Raw genomic sequence first — 17,948 nt, forward strand, 5'->3', positions numbered from 1 at the left:
AACTTAAACTTATTAGTTCTTTTAAAATTGTATTGTAATGACTAATAATGGTATTATTTTTTTTATTGAATTGACTTTGGAAGAGATTTTTTTTTACTTTAGTTTCTTAAATCTAAGATTTTTGGAATTTCACTTATTATTATGGAGGGACATTATAAATTTAATAATAAGCCAATTTAGCATGTCAATAAACTAAATGCAATTTTTTTTATTAACATAGTTTTGGTTACTCAATTTTTATGACTTATCCTAACTTCTTCTTATTTAGTGACTCTCTCTCTTAAAACAGTCTTATCCATATTTTTTTAAAATTAAAGAAAAACTAACATGACATCCCACCTCCATGATTCCCCGCTTAAATTCAAAGCGCTTTCAGATAAAATCGAACCCATGATATTTTAGTCTTTTAAGCCGACTCTTACCACTGGGCTACTTTGGTGACACCTTAAACGACAAGAATAATGTGTAAAGATCAACGGTCACATTTTCGATTTATACTAAAAACCTTTTCAAGTTGAATTGAGAAATCAAAATTTTGGCGAATCGTGCTAACTTCTTAAATTAAAAAAATAAAATACAAACAAAATCAAAAATATTCTTAAGAAAAAATTAAACATACATATTTTTTAAATTAAACCCATTCCTAATGTTTAGTGAGAAAAACGTTAATAAACTAATTGATTTTTTTCTAATATAAAAATTTGCGATAAGACAAGAGTATAATGTGCATAATAATAGTTTTTTCTTTCAATTATATAGATATGTGAATAAGAAAATGATATGTGTTTTTCTCCTTTAGTAATTGGGTTCATTGGGTCCATGTATAATAGTCTACCAAATAAATCTGTAAAAATAGTTAAGGGTTTTAGAATTGTACATATGTGCAGGTATATTCTAGAACTTAAACTATATTGGTGTAGTTTCTTTTGGCTTACACAATAGATTCAAGCCTTCAGACCATTTTTCCAACTTCATATAGTTGGGTCCTATATATGTATGCCCATTTCCTAGAATTTCCTCTAAATTAGATCCTTATTGAATTTAAGGAAATATAGATTATGGACATTTGTTGAAATCTTCTCCAGCCCCTTTCATTCTTATTATTACAACAGTTCCTCTTTACTAATTGAGAAAGATACTTTGTTTTTTCCTATATAGTTTCCCACAACTAGATTTTTTCATTCATTTACACAGTTTTTCTCTACTTCAGTCGACAATTTAAATTCAAATGGAGAATTAAGTACCTCTACTTTTGTATGTGCAATGCTTAAGTAGATTTTCCCTTTATAAGCATGATCTTCTAACTTTTTTGCATTGTTCTTCTTCCAAACTTCATTAGTTTTCCATGTCGAGTTGTTCCTGATAGTATATGAATTAGATTTGGGAGCCTTCATCAGCTCCTTCATTATAGCAACTAACCATTGAACAATTTCTTCATATTTTTTTTTCAACAGATTCCAGTCTTGAAGATAGTGAATGTTAAGTTGAAGTGGTTTCTCTCTATTTTTTATCAGCAACCACTTCAACTTGATTTGATTGTGATTCCTCAACTATCTCTTCAACATGATTAGGTTGAGGTTCCACCTCCTTTTTCGTTCTACTTTCTTCTTGTACATAATTTTCTTTATCTTTTGTTTCATATTTTTTAACCACATTTTGCTCTTTGATTATGTGGTTAAGAACGTATTTGGTGGGCATTTAAGCCAATGATTGATGGATGGAAGCATGCCCGACTTGTTATTAGCATTGACGATACATTTTTGAAAGGAAAATACGATGGAAAAGTATTGATTGCAATAGGTTCTAATTCAAATAAGTCTTCTCGTTTTTTCCTTAATTGGCAACGACGATTGGTAGATGACCAATCGCTATAGGCTTATAACGACTGATCAAATAACCAATAACTATTACATAAATCATATAGTGATTGATTATTAGATCAATCACAGTTTCCTAATGAGTTTATAGCGATTGATTAACAAATCAATCGCAATTTTGTTATTAGTCTATAGCGATTGACTGCGATAGGTTTGTTAACCAATAGCTATAAACTCATTAGAAAACTGTGATCGGTCTAATAACCAATCTCTACATGCTAATATAAATAAAAAAATATTAAATTTAATGATATTACAATACCTATAAAACTGAAATTTAACTATAATCATAATTAAACCATAAACACCAAACCCTCAATCTAAATTGAACCAAAATCATAATCAATGTTATTAAACAAACACACAACCAAAGTATTACCAAGATCATAACAAAATAAATTCTTAACACAAACACAAACATTTGAAATCAATGTAGTACTACACCAATATTTGAAATCTAACCAAAATTATAACAAAAGTTCTTACTTAATTAGTGTATTCCCTAGAATCATCCTCGTCTTGTTGTTGGGACTGTACGTGTGGAATTGATGTTGACCCTTGACCCAATGATTGACCGCCAATATTAGTAAATTGGGCAAATAATGTAGGATTTATCGATGCACCACCAGGCATAAATTGTGGCATAAAACGCATCATCTCGACTTTCTCCATCCTCACACTCTTCCATTTGAGCTTCCATTTGGACCTTCTCCATCCTCAACCTCTCTTCCATTTGAGCTCCCATTTGAACCTTCAACCTGTTTTCCAACTCGTTCCTCGCGGTCTTCTCTCCGTCTTTCTGAGCCTTCATCGTCTCTTCCATATTATCGAGTCTTCTTTGCAATGTCATAGTCTCTCAACGTAGTTCTCTTTTGGACTGTGCAGACCCTTTAACTTTGGAAGCTAAATCTGATCTCATTCCTATAATCTTTCCATTGTCTTGAGGGTCAAAAACTCTTTAAACCAAATCGACATAAGAAATGTCGGAACGTTCATCTCGTAAATGTCTTAATTCATCTTACAACAAAATAGGTTAATACCAATAATAGATAAAATGTAAAGTAAACATATTTTATATACTTACCACTTTCTCTAGTATGTGCGAATCAACAATTTTATCATTTTTGGTCCTAGTCGCCAAAAAGAAATCTTCATAGTTTGGAATTGATCCTTCTTGAACTTCCTAAGAATGTAATTTAAATTTTAATTCATTTATTGCAGCTGTGTAATAATTTTCTACTTGAACGATGTGAATATTTTGATTTTTTGTTTTCTATGCTAGTAGCACTTCGTTTCTGCAATTAATATATAATGTTAAATTCAAAATGTTATATTAAGTACAAAATATGAAAGAAGAAACCTGAAATTTATCAGTAAATTAATAGTTCTCAAGCAATCACTCTCAATCTTGTTAGGTCATTTCATCAGGCTTATCCGCCCTAATTACTTCCACATTTTCTCTGTTCTTCCTTATTATACTGAGATTTATGTCGTGCCTCCAATCCTCTCACCTCGTCTTCATGTGTCTCAATGCGTTGTCTCAATAACTCTCAATATCATCTAAATCAAGTTTATCCTGAAGAAAAAAAAATGATTAATTTCAAACAGAAATGTATTGAAAACGATTAACTTGCGATAACGGATTTCCATAGAGTATCTAAGGTGTTGAGGGTGAGGTGACGCCAATAGACTGTGCAATGTGGAATAATATTATTCTCTCGAACAATGGCCCCCAAATATCGACTCCACATGCCCCTATTTTTGCAACACGAATTTCTATCAATTGGGTTGAATGTGACCCGCACCTTTTCTCCCTTAGTCGTCAATTTGGCCAATTCAAAATTTTATTGTTACCTCGTCTTCTTTGAGAGCTGGAAGACTCTATATTTGTGCCTTCATCAGTCAATTGTCGAGTTCATCTAAATTTTGCACATCATCATCAGTGGAAGGTAGTGTGGGCTCTATAAGATTTTGCTCCTCAAGGAGATCCTCCACTCTAGTATGCGACGAAGAGTCACCCGATCCTTTTTTCTTTCTAAAGGAATTGAACTTTGATTGCAAAAATCCAGGTTGAAAACTCTTTAGAGGTGCCATTTATACTTGAAAGAAATATTTAACATCAACATCTAAACAATAATGAAGAATAATGAAGAAAAATGAACAATAGTAATATCATACATTTGACTGTTTAGGATTTCTCTTTGTTACAATATCCCAACCCGGTTTATTACCAATGTCTTTGGCATAAAATTTTATTATGACTGCGATTGGGCTATAGAGGAATGAGGGATTATGTTAGAATTTGGTTTAACAAAAAAATAAATTAATTAGATATCAAAATGTCATAATTATTTATTATATATTTTAAGTTATAAAAAGAAAGTAATAATCAAATTAAAAAATGTCCCCACAATTTATATTCTTTAAAAAACAAGTTCAAATTAAATGTAGATGCATTATTTTTATTATTTCTAAATAACCCTACATCAAATAAGATAATTTTTGGTTTAACTATAAAAATTATTTTTCCTAGTTCATTTATATATATATATATATATATATATATATATATATATATATATATATATATATAACTTTAGCCTTAAAAGTCAAAATTTCTACTTTTTTTTGGGTAAAATAAATACTCTTAGTGTGATCGATCGAGATAAAGGTCAAGGAATTAAATAATAGTTCCATATAATTATTATATCAAATAATAGCGATTCGTTCATATTCCAATCGCTACTAACTCTTCAAAAACGCGGTAAAACATGAAGCCTTTTTAATTTTCGCGGTTTTTAATTAGGTTTATAGCAATTGGTTTTGTAACAAATCTTCGTTATGTTAAGGTAGTAGCGATTGGTCTAAAGGTCAATCGTTATTACAAAGGTAGTAGTGATTGGCTTTAAATTCAATCAATATTACCTTGCTCGCTATAAAGTCTTTTTTTACTAGTGAGTGACTTCTGTAGTAAGTGGGGTAAACATCGATTTTGTTTGTTGCATTTACAAAGTAATTTCTGTTCAGCTTTTCCAGACGCACATTTGAAGATGCTTTGTTGGGTGGCCGAAAATACTTCTCAGCTACCAAATTTGAAGCAGCAATGACACAAATTAAGGAGATTAATTATGATGTATAAAAATGATTGCGAAAGATTCCACTAGAAATGTGGACTATGTCTAATGACGGAGGTTATCGTTATTGCAAAACGTCAAAAGAATTATGTAAAACTGTTGATCAAAAAGCATCGTCACACAATGTTATTCCATATAATGAACAATGGAGAGTCTTCGAAGTCATTAAATACAGAACCAAAGTGGGTATTAGAATGGTGGTAACAAATAAAATGTGGATTTATGTAGAGGTTTTTGCTCTTGTGAAAATGGAATCAATATCATTTTCCATGTTCACATATTGTGGCAGGTTGTTTGACGTGCAATCTAGATTGGAAGCAATATATTGAATCATGTCACAATCTATCAACGCTTTGTGAAATGTGGAAGTTCGAGTTTAACCCAATTCATAATCAAGTATATTGGACATTTCCACTAGCAAATAATTAGGAGACAATGCTCGCGTCGTATTTGAACTGAAATGAATAACCCTAGAAAAATGATAGTTTGTGGACAATACGGACAAGAAGAACATGCAAGACGCAGTTCGCGATATCCTGAATATGGTTGTCATTAATATTTAATATCGACTTATTTATTTAATTTTTTATTAAATGTAATTTTTTTATTGTTTATGTAATATATTTTATTTTAATATTTATATAACGTATTTTATTTTAATGTATACTATTTAAGTTAATTTTTATTATTTAATTTAGAATATTTAATTTTTATTATATAAATATATATATATTTAATTTTTATTTAATTTTAATTATTTAGTTTAGAAATTTTAATTTTAATTATATATTATAAAATTAATATTTTAATAAGTTAAAAGAGAAAAAGTGAAATAGTGTAGAAAAATTAATGAAAGTTGAGTATATTGAGAAAATGAACATGCAAATAGGCTAGAACAATAAAGGTTCCTTGATAGAGGAGGGAATTCTTTATACCTCGTGATAGCACAATTTATTCTTTACCGTTCATGTATTTATTTACCCTAGAATTTATTTTAATCAAATAATTAATAATATAAATAATCTAATAAATTAAATATTTATATTATTACAAGAAAATTAATATTATAATGTATTTAAACATATATTAATACAATTGTAAATAAGCTTATTAAAACAATATTGTATCTTAGAAACCATTCCCTTCTTGAGATTAACAATTGATAGAACAATAAAAAAATTGTCTCAAAAATATTCAATGAAATGTGATTCCATCATTACAAATTAAAAAGTATTAATAATTTCATTAATATTGATTTTCAAATTTACAAAAATAACATGTTATTATATATGTGCAGGAATACTGTTAGTGTATACGGGAGATTAAAGCAAAAAAAAAAAGCTATTGGCAAGTAATATTTCAATCTTTTCTTATAAAATATCATTTTATTTGTTTATCCTTTAATATAAAAAATAGTTCTAATTTTGTTTTTTTAAATTATTTTGTTTGCATTGTGTAGTACATTATCTCCGTCAATTATTTATAGTTACAAAAATAGTTTCCACGGATTTGTCGCCCAATTATCCTATGTCGAAGTTCAACTAATTTCATGTAAATTCATTATTAGTTACAAACTCTCTAACAAAATAATAAACGAGATATTTACATTCGTCAATTTAATTAAACATTTGACATCCTCAAGGTTGTATAAATGTTCCTCGTTGTGTAGAACTTTTCTTTAACCATAATTTTAAACGATTGATCATAATGTTTGTGAAAATGATTTTTATCTTTAAAGAACATGGAATAAATGTCACTTCTATTCACTAGAAGAGGAGTGGTGGAATTCGAAGATCTAACATGTTTTAGAGTTTGTTTTAAGTTCAACCATATTTGAAACTGTGATAGATGTGATACAAGGAGAAAAGAAGTGTCCTTAAATGTGGATTCTAGTTGAAGCTAGACATTATAAATAAATTTATCTACCATACAAGAAATTATACCAAAAATTTTGCTCTTCATGTAGCCGAATTTATCTGCGCCTGGTGTGTACATTATGGCAGCATGGACACTTGAGAATTCTCCAACAGATATACAGGCAGATAAAAGAAGACTTCCATTTAACATCATATCGGGCACATCAATAACCTGCCCACACAGGGGCGGAGCCAGGATTTGAAACTTACCTGAATGATATTTAGGGCTACCCGGGCTGTAACCTAGGCCGGTTTGTACTTGGCTCCGCCCCTGTGCCCATATCCTACTGATGCAGCTGTTTATGTCAAAACCATCAATCCATCGTGGTATTCAGTTGCTATATAATCTGCTCTTATGATTACGGGATATATATATATATATATATATGCAATTCCTAACTCATTTATTCCTTCTATTCCTAGAAGTCTTTTTCATTTTTTAATGTGTTTATCAAATCATTCAGATAGACGATGTTAAATTTCAAATAATTCTCTTGCAGCCTTTGAGATGAGTGCAAATACAACTCCTCAAGCAGACCTGAAAATATGTAATGTTTGTAGAGATCCCACAATGTTTGTGGATTGTTTTGCTTTCACGATAAGTGTGCATTTTAGCCTCTTAAGGGATGTTTTAATCTAAACAAGATGTGTTTAGTTCATTGTTTTCTTACATTTGAATCGAGGATTGTATGTTTATAGTCACTTTGTATGTATGCTAGTTTTAATGTTATAAAAAAAAAAAAAACTATTTGTTTTAAGATGTTACCTTTATTATGTTGTGTTATAATAGAATAAACTCAAATTTCATCTGAAATGTTTCAAATAAAAAAGAATAAACGCCGTTGCCGGGATCGAACCCGGGTCACCCGCGTGACAGGCGGGAATACTTACCACTATACTACAACGACTTGGTGATGATTTAATTAAACATGTATTAATAGGTTTTTAAATTGAGTTTAAAATAACTTAAATATGAAAATATGGCTACAAAATATCAGTATTTGCACATTTAGACCATAAGCTTCAATTAACGTTAATTTTCGTATTGAACTTTTCAAATGGACTTTTATAAGATAATAATAATAAAGAAATGGACTTTTATCTAAATAATATCAAATTTGTCCCATTTTATCGTGATATATCAATTCATTTACTAGTTATATATCATTTCTTTAATATTTTTTTCTTCTATTGTTTAAAAAAAAATTGATACTAAATTATAATATCAAAATTATTTTCAATTAAAACTTTAAAAATATAGAATCTTAACTTTTTTTATATCACAACTTAAATTGTACATTTTCATAAAATAGTCTAGTCACGTATTTGACTAGTGTAAATTCTAATTATTTTATTACACTATCCATGATCATATAATAACAATAATAAATTAATGAACATTCTATTTTCACCCATTAAATCTATTAATTCATGTAAACTTAATTTGAAAAAAATCAATATTTTTTGTTATATTCACTTCATCTTATTACACATTTGGCTAGTAAATTAATTAGTTTTTATAATGAAAAAACAAACATATCCTATATATGTATCACTCAACCAAATGTAAGAGGTGTATTCTATTACAAGTATAGCCTCTCAAAATTCATAAAGTGCTCATCCACAAGTCAAATTTAATTGGTTACATCCTCAACTTATTTTAACTTTTGATAATAATTGGAAACTATTTGTCATATCTAGATTTGTGGAATAAAATCGGCTTGATCGATTTATTTATTAAGATACATATTTAAATGGTTGGCGTCGATGTACTAAATATAAAACCAACAATTTAATTTGATTGATTTAATTTAATTAATTTGATCAAATTAATCGATTTGATTCATCAACGGATTTATCAAAATATATATATATATATATAAATAAGTCGAAATAAAATTGGGGCTCCTTATTGGGGAAAATGTATTTTTTGACATTTTTTTTAACCTCACAACAATTTGATGCTCTTTATTATAGGCCAATTGTAATTTGAGATATCTTCTTTTGAACCTTACAATTTAAGGTCCTTTATTGGGGTCAATTGCAATTTGAGACATCTTCTTTCGAACCTCACAATTTGGGTCTCTACATTATTAAATTGGTACAAAATGAGATTTTGCCCTAATGGACATGAATGCTCATAAAAAAAAATGAATTACATGGCCTTTAGAAGTATGTGTCACTGTTAATTTTTTAATTATAAATGTCACATAATACAATTTTTTTTATGGACGTCCATGTCCATTAGGGCAAAATCTCATTTTGTACAAACTTGACAATGCGGAACCCCAAATTTTAAGGTTAAAAAAAAAAGGTCCCAAATTACAATTGACCCCAATAAGGGTCTCCAAATTGTTAGGTTCGAAAGATGTCTCAAATTATAATTGACCCCAAATTGTGAAGTTCAAAGAAAAATATCCTAAATTGTAATTGACCCCAATAAGGTGTCTAAATTTGTTATTTCAGTCATATATAAATTAATATTAAACGATATTTTAAAAGAGTTTTTAAACGAACATGTTCGCGATCCAAGCTCGAGCTCAATTCAAACTTTTGTCTTCGAGTTCGAGTGCTCGTTTACAACCTAGAGGAAGCCTCTACCTTGAGTGGTAAAGAGCTTCACATTTTTTTGGGTTATTAAATATTAATTTTTATTAATATTAAATGACATTTTATACGAGTCTATAAATGTTCTCTCGAGCCTATAAAAAACATTTTATAAGCATCTAAACAAACATATTCACGAGTCCTAAACAAATATTTTTACGAACCTCTAAACGAAATGTTCATGAGGCGTCGACCCGAATATCTAAAAATCTCTATCTAGACTCATCTAAAATTTCAAGTTTTGAAACGAATCCGAACTCGGCTCGTTAAGAGTAAGAACAAACGAGCTCGAACAAAACCTTTTACCTAGTTGAGATTCCAATTGTTGAATACTATTCATTTATATCCCTAGATAGAAGTAATCCCAAATATTTTGATTTTGCTAAATTTAACAATTTTTCACATTTTATGAATGGGAAATTTGACCGAATGGCCTTAAAGATGGCTTTATTTGAGTTTTTGACCGGCGCATAAAATTAAATGCGCTGGTGATACTTTTTTTTGGACGATTTTGCCCCTGTCACGAGACGTTCACGACCGCGAGACGCTACCGGCATTCGCGAGACGCAATTTTTTTTCCACAAAAAAAAAGTTCGTCTTGCGAGTTTCGGTTGCATCTCGCGAATGTAAGTTGCGTCTCGCGATTGTGAACTTTTCACACGACATCCGATTACGTCTCACAACAAGGGCATTTTCGTCCAAAATAAAAATGTCACCGACACATTTAATTTTATACGCACCTAAAAAAAACTCAAAGCATTTAGTCAAATTTTCCATAGGAAGAAGTTTAAATGACATTTTATACTAAAAATAAAACTATCCACCTCGTATTGTAAAAGTCAAAGCATGTCAAAGTTGAATATCTAAGAAAAATGGCAAAAAGTCGTGAAGTCTCAACCACCACCTTAGAAAAATATCAGCCTGTATGCGTTGCTTGATTTTCTTCCTTCGCATATCTTGTGATCTTCGTTGTTAGCAATCTGTTCGAAACCCTAATTTCTCTCTCTCTCTCTCTTTGTAACCATGGTCTCTTCTGCAATTTGTCACTTACCATCGACTTCATTCTCACTCAACTTGAAGATCGGAAGAGCTTATTCGCCTTCCCAACGTATTCGCTTGCCGAAGTTTCTCCCAATTAAGGCTTCTTCTGTAGATTTTGCCAATTCTTCAGCAGTCGATGGATCGTCAATTTCTGTCAAGGTAAGGTGTATTTTCCAAACATTTCCCTATCAATTGTTGCATCCTTGCATATACGTGTTATTTAGAATCGATCAATTGTGATACACCGTACATCATACATGTGCACAGTTTTCTGATTTCAGTACATTTCTATGCTAGAATCTGATGTTCTTCTGCAACCTTTGGAAAGAGCTTCAGTTTGTGTATCAAACAATGAAGAGATGGAAAATTATCATTAATTTTTTTGTGATGTTATGCTGTTATTCTTAATAAAATGATACTGGCTTGTTCAATGCACTTTCTTCCCGATGAATAACTATTTTGCATGTGCCAAAAGCCCAAGATAATCATCCACGACCATTAGGTTTTGTGTAATCAACTTTTGGTTGCTCAAATAATTCATTAAGCTTAGCAGTGTCTAATCAAGCACTCTGTTACTTCTATTTGCTTGCCTAAATCGTATGTGTTCCATGTAAGACTCAACTGGTCATGTTGCAAGCCTAGTCACCACTGGGAAAAGGCTCATTTTATCTACTAAACTTAGCACAGTGGTTGAATCATCCATGAATGATGAAGCTTGTATAAGCAGTCTATTTCCTCTCTAACTTACTCTTCAATGTTTGGATTTGTCCATTTTCTGCAGCATCTTTTCTGAACAAGAGGAAGAGTGCAGCAAATTTGATTTTAAGAAATCACATTGTTATAAAAACCTAATGGATTTTGGGCTTTGGCACATAGTTGGAAACCCACAAACAGGAGAAAATCCATCTGAGAGCATTCCAATGTGTTTTGTTTTCTTTAATCCTGATCTGGAATTAATATTAGGACTCTCACTTCCTATACAAACTCTTCAAGCCAAATTGTTTTGAAGATATCTGGATTCATCTGAGAGCATTCCAATGCACTTTGTTTATTTTTCAATGATTTGAAAGGAACCTTGGGAAGCAGAATTGGAATCTTAAGAGAATTGACATAACATGCCGACATATTGAGTGAAAAACATTCATCTAAGCAGTCATTTGGTTAAACATGTTTCCTTTGTGTATTTATTTTTAGATATATCTGTTTTCTTTTCATCATTCTCCTTCTTTTGGTTCAGACTGATAAGTGGCAATGGAAATTTGAGGACACCGCTGTCAAGGTTTATTACGAGGAACATGAGAAAGAGAGTCTGAAACCTAAGAAGGACATCCTTCTGATACCAACAATTTCTGATGTTAGCACTGTGGAAGAATGGAGATCAGTGGCTACAAATATTGTGAATAGAGTAAATAATATTAATTGGCGTGCTACAATTGTTGACTGGCCTGGATTAGGTTATTCCGATAGACCAAAACTGGACTACAATGCAGATGTCATGGAGAAATTTCTAGTTGACTTCATTATGGGACCAAATAGTCCTATAAAAGGTTCAGGTATGCATGTAATCAATCTGTTTTGGCTTTTTTTATCTGATGTATTGTGTTATGTTTAAGTTAGTTCCCTGGTTGGGTATACAGATGCAACAATATAGATATGATGATTTTTGTTCAATACATAGTCATCTGGTTGTGGTTACGTAAAATAGATAGCAATGCGATCAATTTCCTGATTTGCTTGTTATATGCTTGGTGTTACTGAGAAATAATTTTTACAATTAAGGTGGATCAGTTGTTGAGCTTTATAGAAGCTTGCTTGCTTTAATTTTGTGGAAATAGTCAAACTAGGTTTATATTTATAGATATATTAGAATAAATTTGTTGAGATATTTTTGGATTCTGATTTACCACAATTTGAGGAAAATCACTTCTAAACTTGTATAAATAGGTCTAACCTATTAGAGAATAATATGTCAAAAACATATATTTATCTCTATTTAAAAATCCCACAAATTGGTATATTGTCAAGTCTCTAGCAGCTCGATTGTGTTTGAATCTCATGCACTTTATGTTTGATGAGTGTTTCAAATCAAGGGACTTATTGCTAAAAGAACTACTTCAGCCAATGAAAACCATGAGTTATTATGGGATAATTGTTTCCAAAGATATTCTTAAGCATTAAATGTGATTCTCTAAGCTAAATGACAACCCTGATATTTAGCATATTGTTTTAAAGTTTGTATTAGATAGAGTTGTCTATGATTAAAAAAATGAGTTGTCGTGAAGGACTTCTAATAATTCAAACACCGTCTCTACCAGATCTATACCAAGTATTCAACATGTAACATTAACGTTGTTTATAAACAGCTCAACTAGTAGGCTATGTTGAATTGGTGGCCCTTGACTTGATTCTTAATTGCCTAGAAAATTTTCAAGCATGATAACTATCTTAGTTGAATCATGTTGATATTTCTACTACACATGTAACCTAGTAAGATTTCTTTCTCTTCAGATTACAAATAGAAATTCATTTACCTTCAGAGAATTAGAGAAGCCGAGGAAAATAATGCAGATAAGAGGGATACTTTTGTATTTGTGTTGTGGAAATTATGCTAGAAAGATAGGTATACAATGTACTGAAAGACCGCGTCACTTGTAATATTCGAAAGTTCTTTGTTTATGATAACAACAATGTAAAATATACATATAACCTGTTAAAGGGATTTTAAAGGCTCTTTATTGGGCTATAGACTGTGTTTAGTCAAGCGGATATTCTGAGGAACTATCCTAAATGGAGCTGAGAGCATATATAAGGCGGTCCCATATTTTTACAGAGGATTTTATGGGCTGTTTTATACGTGGTTCCTCTTTATACCTTGGGTGAGGTAGTCAATGGGAAATGATATTTAGGCATTGTTTGATGAAGGGTTATTTGAATTCCAAATAACCACTTGTCACATCATTAATCCCATTATCAATCAAATCTTCAGCTAAAATACCTTTACTTATCTTAAACATTTAACTAAAATATTCCACTTTTCATCAAACAAGCTCTTAGTGTGAAATGAAAGTAAAAAAGGCAACATTTTTTTTCTTCATGTTTCATCTGGTTTGAGATACTAGCTGATATCTTCTTGCTCAATCGGAATCAGATAATGACATAGTGGTTGTTGGAGGAGGACATGCTGCCACCGTAGCAATTCGTGCTGCAAGAAAAGGTCTCGTAAAGCCATCTGCTATTGCAGCTGTTGCACCTACCTGGTCTGGCCCCCTTCCTATTGTCTTTGGTCGAGATTCAAGTATGGAATCAAGGTAGCTTCTATATTGATGGGAAATGCTAAGTGTATTTGATCTGCTTCTTTTATGTTATGATCATCTCGAATAACCCACCCATGTACTTTAAATGGTAAGAGTCTTCAATTGACATTATTCCCACTGAAAGAATCTTGATTGAAGTGGTAACCTTAAAAAGAAATCACGGTCTAAAAAAAACGAAGTGAAATGCTACTTTTACCTTATGTACTAAAATTTCCAACTAGAAACAATTATTATAAAACCTAATAATAAGGAATCTTATACACTAATAGGGTAAACTAAAAACCAAGAAGTAGAATTCCAATTGATGTGAATCGGATTTGATGTTGAACTACAGTTAAGTCCTACAAATTTTTGTTTTTTTTGTCAAATTAACAGGTATGGGCTCCTCAGGGGAACCTTAAGAACCCCAGCTGTAGGTTGGATGATGTACAATATGCTTGTGAGCAATGAGAAATCTATTCAATCTCAGTACACATCACATGTTTATGCTGATCCTGCAAACGTGACATCTGAATTTGTACAGAGCAGATATGCTCTTACGAAACAAAAAGGTGCCCGTTATGTCCCTGCAGCATTTTTGACAGGTCTATTGGATCCTGTACAGTCCCGAGAAGAGTTTGTCGAATTATTTGAAGGATTGGAAGGAAAGATACCTGTCTTAGTTTTGTCAACTTCTGGCTCACCTAAACGATCCAAAGCAGAGATGGAAGCTTTAAGGGATGCTAGAGGAGTAAGCAAATTTATCGAGGTTCGAGGTGCTCTTCTGCCTCAGGAAGAATACCCTGATACAGTTGCAGATGAGATCTACAATTTTTTGCAAGAAAGGTTCAACTGAATGGATAAAATATATGGGCATTGTTTTCAAAGAGATTCAGGTACTTTTCTTTTTCTTTTCACAATTACCATATGAAAGAGAATTAATACTTTTTCCTATATATCATATCTGCTATATGGCTCATATTTCTTATGTATACATGTGAATGACGAGAACAAGTTGCATATTTTTACCTTTCTGGTTCAAAAATATGATTATGTTTTTGCTTTCTGGATTTATATTCTAGCCATAGATGATGCTAAGTTAATCTAAGCATAGATTAATTTTTTGGAAAATAGGACAACGGATTAAGTATGTAGCCCGCAAACACACTTAATCATTTAACCCGGCGCAGAATTTGTCGCCTGACGGGCTCGAACTCAGAATCTTAGGGTGAGATGTTGTCTAAGCATAGATTATTGTTTAATGTTAATGAAAGATTTTTAGGTTCATTTGGAAACACTTTTGAATGAGAAACAGCCAGGAAAATTGGATTTACATGGAAATTGTTTTTTTTTTTTTTTAATTTCTAAATGCTCATTGTGAGATTTTTAGAGAGATTTGTGAAGGATTAAAAACTTTTATTTTCTTCGGTACTGTGGCTATCTTATGTCAAAAGGCTCGATTGATATTTGAGATTCGAACTTGAGTTGTTTTCATCAAATGGGGTTCAAATTTGAATTGTGTCATATGAGATTGGAACTATCACAATTTTGGTAATTTGAAGATTTGTTCCAAACGGATGAACGTCGTCTTCTTATTTTAAAGTAGCATTAAAAAAAAAAAATTCAATTCTCTTCTTTTCGAATTTTCTCAACTAACCTACACATCGCAACGCAGCAAAACCATGTTTGGTAGTATAAAATGCGTAGGTCTAAAAAAAAATAAGGTCTACCGTACAAAGTTATTTTTCTAGGTATATATATCAAATTTAGATATTTTCGAATTTTCTCAAATACCTGCATCATATATTTTTTAGTCACTCAATCCACTTTCGGCACACATCGTTTTTAAATATTCTTTCTTTTAAAAAATTAAAAAGATGAAAATTTTATGGTAAAATAAGAATTCAAAATATGATATTACACCATTCAAAGTTTGAAGCTTAAATGGTACATGTTCAAACCCTTATTTAGATCAAACTGTCCATCTTCAAAGCTAAGGCTTACCTCAGCACCACCCGCAGGAGAAAACAAAGTTATAATATAAAGAAAAAAAAAAATCGAACTTCAAAGGTCTTTTCTTACTTGGCTACTCTGACAGTCTGTTCTTTGAAGAAGCAAAGGTAGCTTTTCCCCTGGTTTATTTTGAAGCATCAAAATGGTTTTATGATCGGCCAGATAGGGATAGAGGTGGATCTCGCGAAGATCAAACCCATCGTGAACATGCCACGAGCTTCCGAATAAGTAAAGAGGGCTCCTGAATGGCTCCTTGACTCGGTCATGTAATCAAATAGTAATGGGTGAACACGAGGGTACAAGACCTAATGTATCAGAAATATGTCTCAATGACCTAATGTATCAGAAATATGTCTCAATGGAATCATTCTTAGTTGTATTAGAAGTTTAATTCATAGATTTATTCAGAAAATTGCATCAGTTCCAATTAGCTTTTATAATAAACAATTGAAAGTTTTACTGTTAAAATGGCTTATCAAGTGAGTGATTCAAGGTTTGAGCCTACTTTCTTGAATGGGAAACACTATGGAACCTAATTGCCTTCCAAAGATTAAAACTTTCTTTTGGAAAAGATATATGCCATGAATACAATCTTTTGAATAAGGTTGGAAACTGTTCAACTATATCGACTGTGGCTTGAGGCACGAGAGATTGATATAATTCAATTGGGAGAAAAATCTATTAATGGATCTTATGATGATAGAAGCAATTATGCGTTTTGAAAGATTCAACAAATATGCAATGAACTTAAAAAAATATGCTTTGTGATTAAGGAAGCAAATCAAGTAAGAAATTACATAGATAAACAAGCATATATCTTTGGGACCTTTGGGTATTGTTTATTAGCATCTTAATAGGATATAATCATTTAGGTATTTAGGTCTTTCTTGGATCTTGTGTAATGATTTTAATAGTTTTTAATAAAATTCTTAATTCATTATAAAAAAATGATTTGGAGTCTATTTTGGAACATGATTGACAATGAATGGATGATGACTGAGTCAATCGTCGGTTGTTGAGATGTTTGGATAGAAATCGCGATCTTAGTTGAATTGAGTCGATGAGTCCCTATCTCAATTATTTTCTAATAGACTATTTGGCTCGAAAAGAACCGTAGGACATTAAATGATCACGTTCGATCGATGCGTTTACTCCACAACACTATTATTATAACAATATGGAAGATCTTTTCGAAAAACCGGTAAAAACGGTCGATGAATTCATGGATCTTCTTTAGGATCTCTAAGTTTGTTAACACTAGATTCTATGTTATGTTTGTTCGTTGTTAAACATTTTTTTTTGCTTATGTTTTTATTGTCACTCTCAAATAGTTAAACTCGTTGTATTTTAGGTGTGTTTTGTGATAAGGTGAATATTAAGGTTGAATATATATTATGGATGGTCCATGTAAAGGCATCAATCTAAATAAACACACATGTAAAAATGCTAATAATTAGTTTAGTTGGTGAACTTGTAGCTTGTGGTCTTATCAAATACACTTGTAAAGACTACTTTAGGTGGAACTCATAGGGATTGGTTAATAGGGAGTTAATTTTGACATTATTTGATATTGGGGAAGATATTACTTAATGAAAAAGTTAAGTATTTGGGTTATATAATTAAAATGTCTTAATAAATTAATATTATAAAGTAATGTATGGATATTTTAATAATTTATGTGAAAAAACATTATACATGGATCATGTGGTAAGAGAAGTATGTTCACTCACGAGCGTGATGCACCTAACAAACAAACTAAGGACTAGAGTTAATGGGGGCATGTAAGAAAAAAATTTAAGGGTTTTAAATTTAATGCTAAAAAATTTAAAATTTAAAATTTAAATGTACTTGGAAAGAATTAAATTCCAGACAAAATGTAGAGGTTTACTTTAGGCCTGGTTCGGATTCGAGTTACTTAAATAACACGGTTATTTAAATGATTGGTAATGATTTTGAGATTAATATTTTTTTTTGATAAAAATATTTAAATGGTATTAATATATAATGATAAAATAAAAAATAATAATAAAATAAAATATATTTTAATATTTTGATTAATGAATTAAG

At 30.9% G+C, this 17,948-nt stretch overlaps 1 protein-coding gene and 1 non-coding gene across 2 annotated transcripts; one reads left to right on the forward strand and one right to left on the reverse strand.

Moving 5' to 3' along the window:
• Positions 1-7,764: 7,764 nt before the first annotated feature.
• Positions 7,765-7,835, reverse strand: TRNAD-GUC. Its single transcript has one exon. It is a non-coding gene; the product is annotated as a tRNA-Asp (tRNA).
• A 2,592-nt stretch (positions 7,836-10,427) lies between these two features.
• LOC124918008 lies at positions 10,428-14,939 on the forward strand. Its single transcript, XM_047458276.1, has 4 exons — positions 10,428-10,734; positions 11,813-12,128; positions 13,724-13,883; positions 14,265-14,939. The coding sequence occupies exons 1-4, from the start codon at positions 10,558-10,560 to the stop codon at positions 14,722-14,724; spliced, it is 1,113 nt and encodes a 370-aa protein (XP_047314232.1). The 5' UTR covers positions 10,428-10,557; the 3' UTR covers positions 14,725-14,939.
• The last annotated feature ends 3,009 nt before the right edge of the window (positions 14,940-17,948 follow it).

The sequence above is a fragment of the Impatiens glandulifera genome, unplaced genomic scaffold (assembly GCF_907164915.1).
Source record: "Impatiens glandulifera unplaced genomic scaffold, dImpGla2.1, whole genome shotgun sequence".
In the NCBI taxonomy this organism is placed as follows: domain Eukaryota; kingdom Viridiplantae; phylum Streptophyta; class Magnoliopsida; order Ericales; family Balsaminaceae; genus Impatiens; species Impatiens glandulifera.

Bases quoted from the DNA above. Each gene is read 5' to 3' on its own strand.
- LOC124918008 (XM_047458276.1), top strand. From the start codon at position 10,558: ATGGTCTCTTCTGCAATTTGTCACTTACCATCGACTTCATTCTCACTC. The intron at 10,735-11,812 runs GTAAGGTGTATT...CTTTTGGTTCAG, and splicing joins GATCGTCAATTTCTGTCAAG to ACTGATAAGTGGCAATGGAA. The intron at 12,129-13,723 runs GTATGCATGTAA...AATCGGAATCAG, and splicing joins TAGTCCTATAAAAGGTTCAG to ATAATGACATAGTGGTTGTT.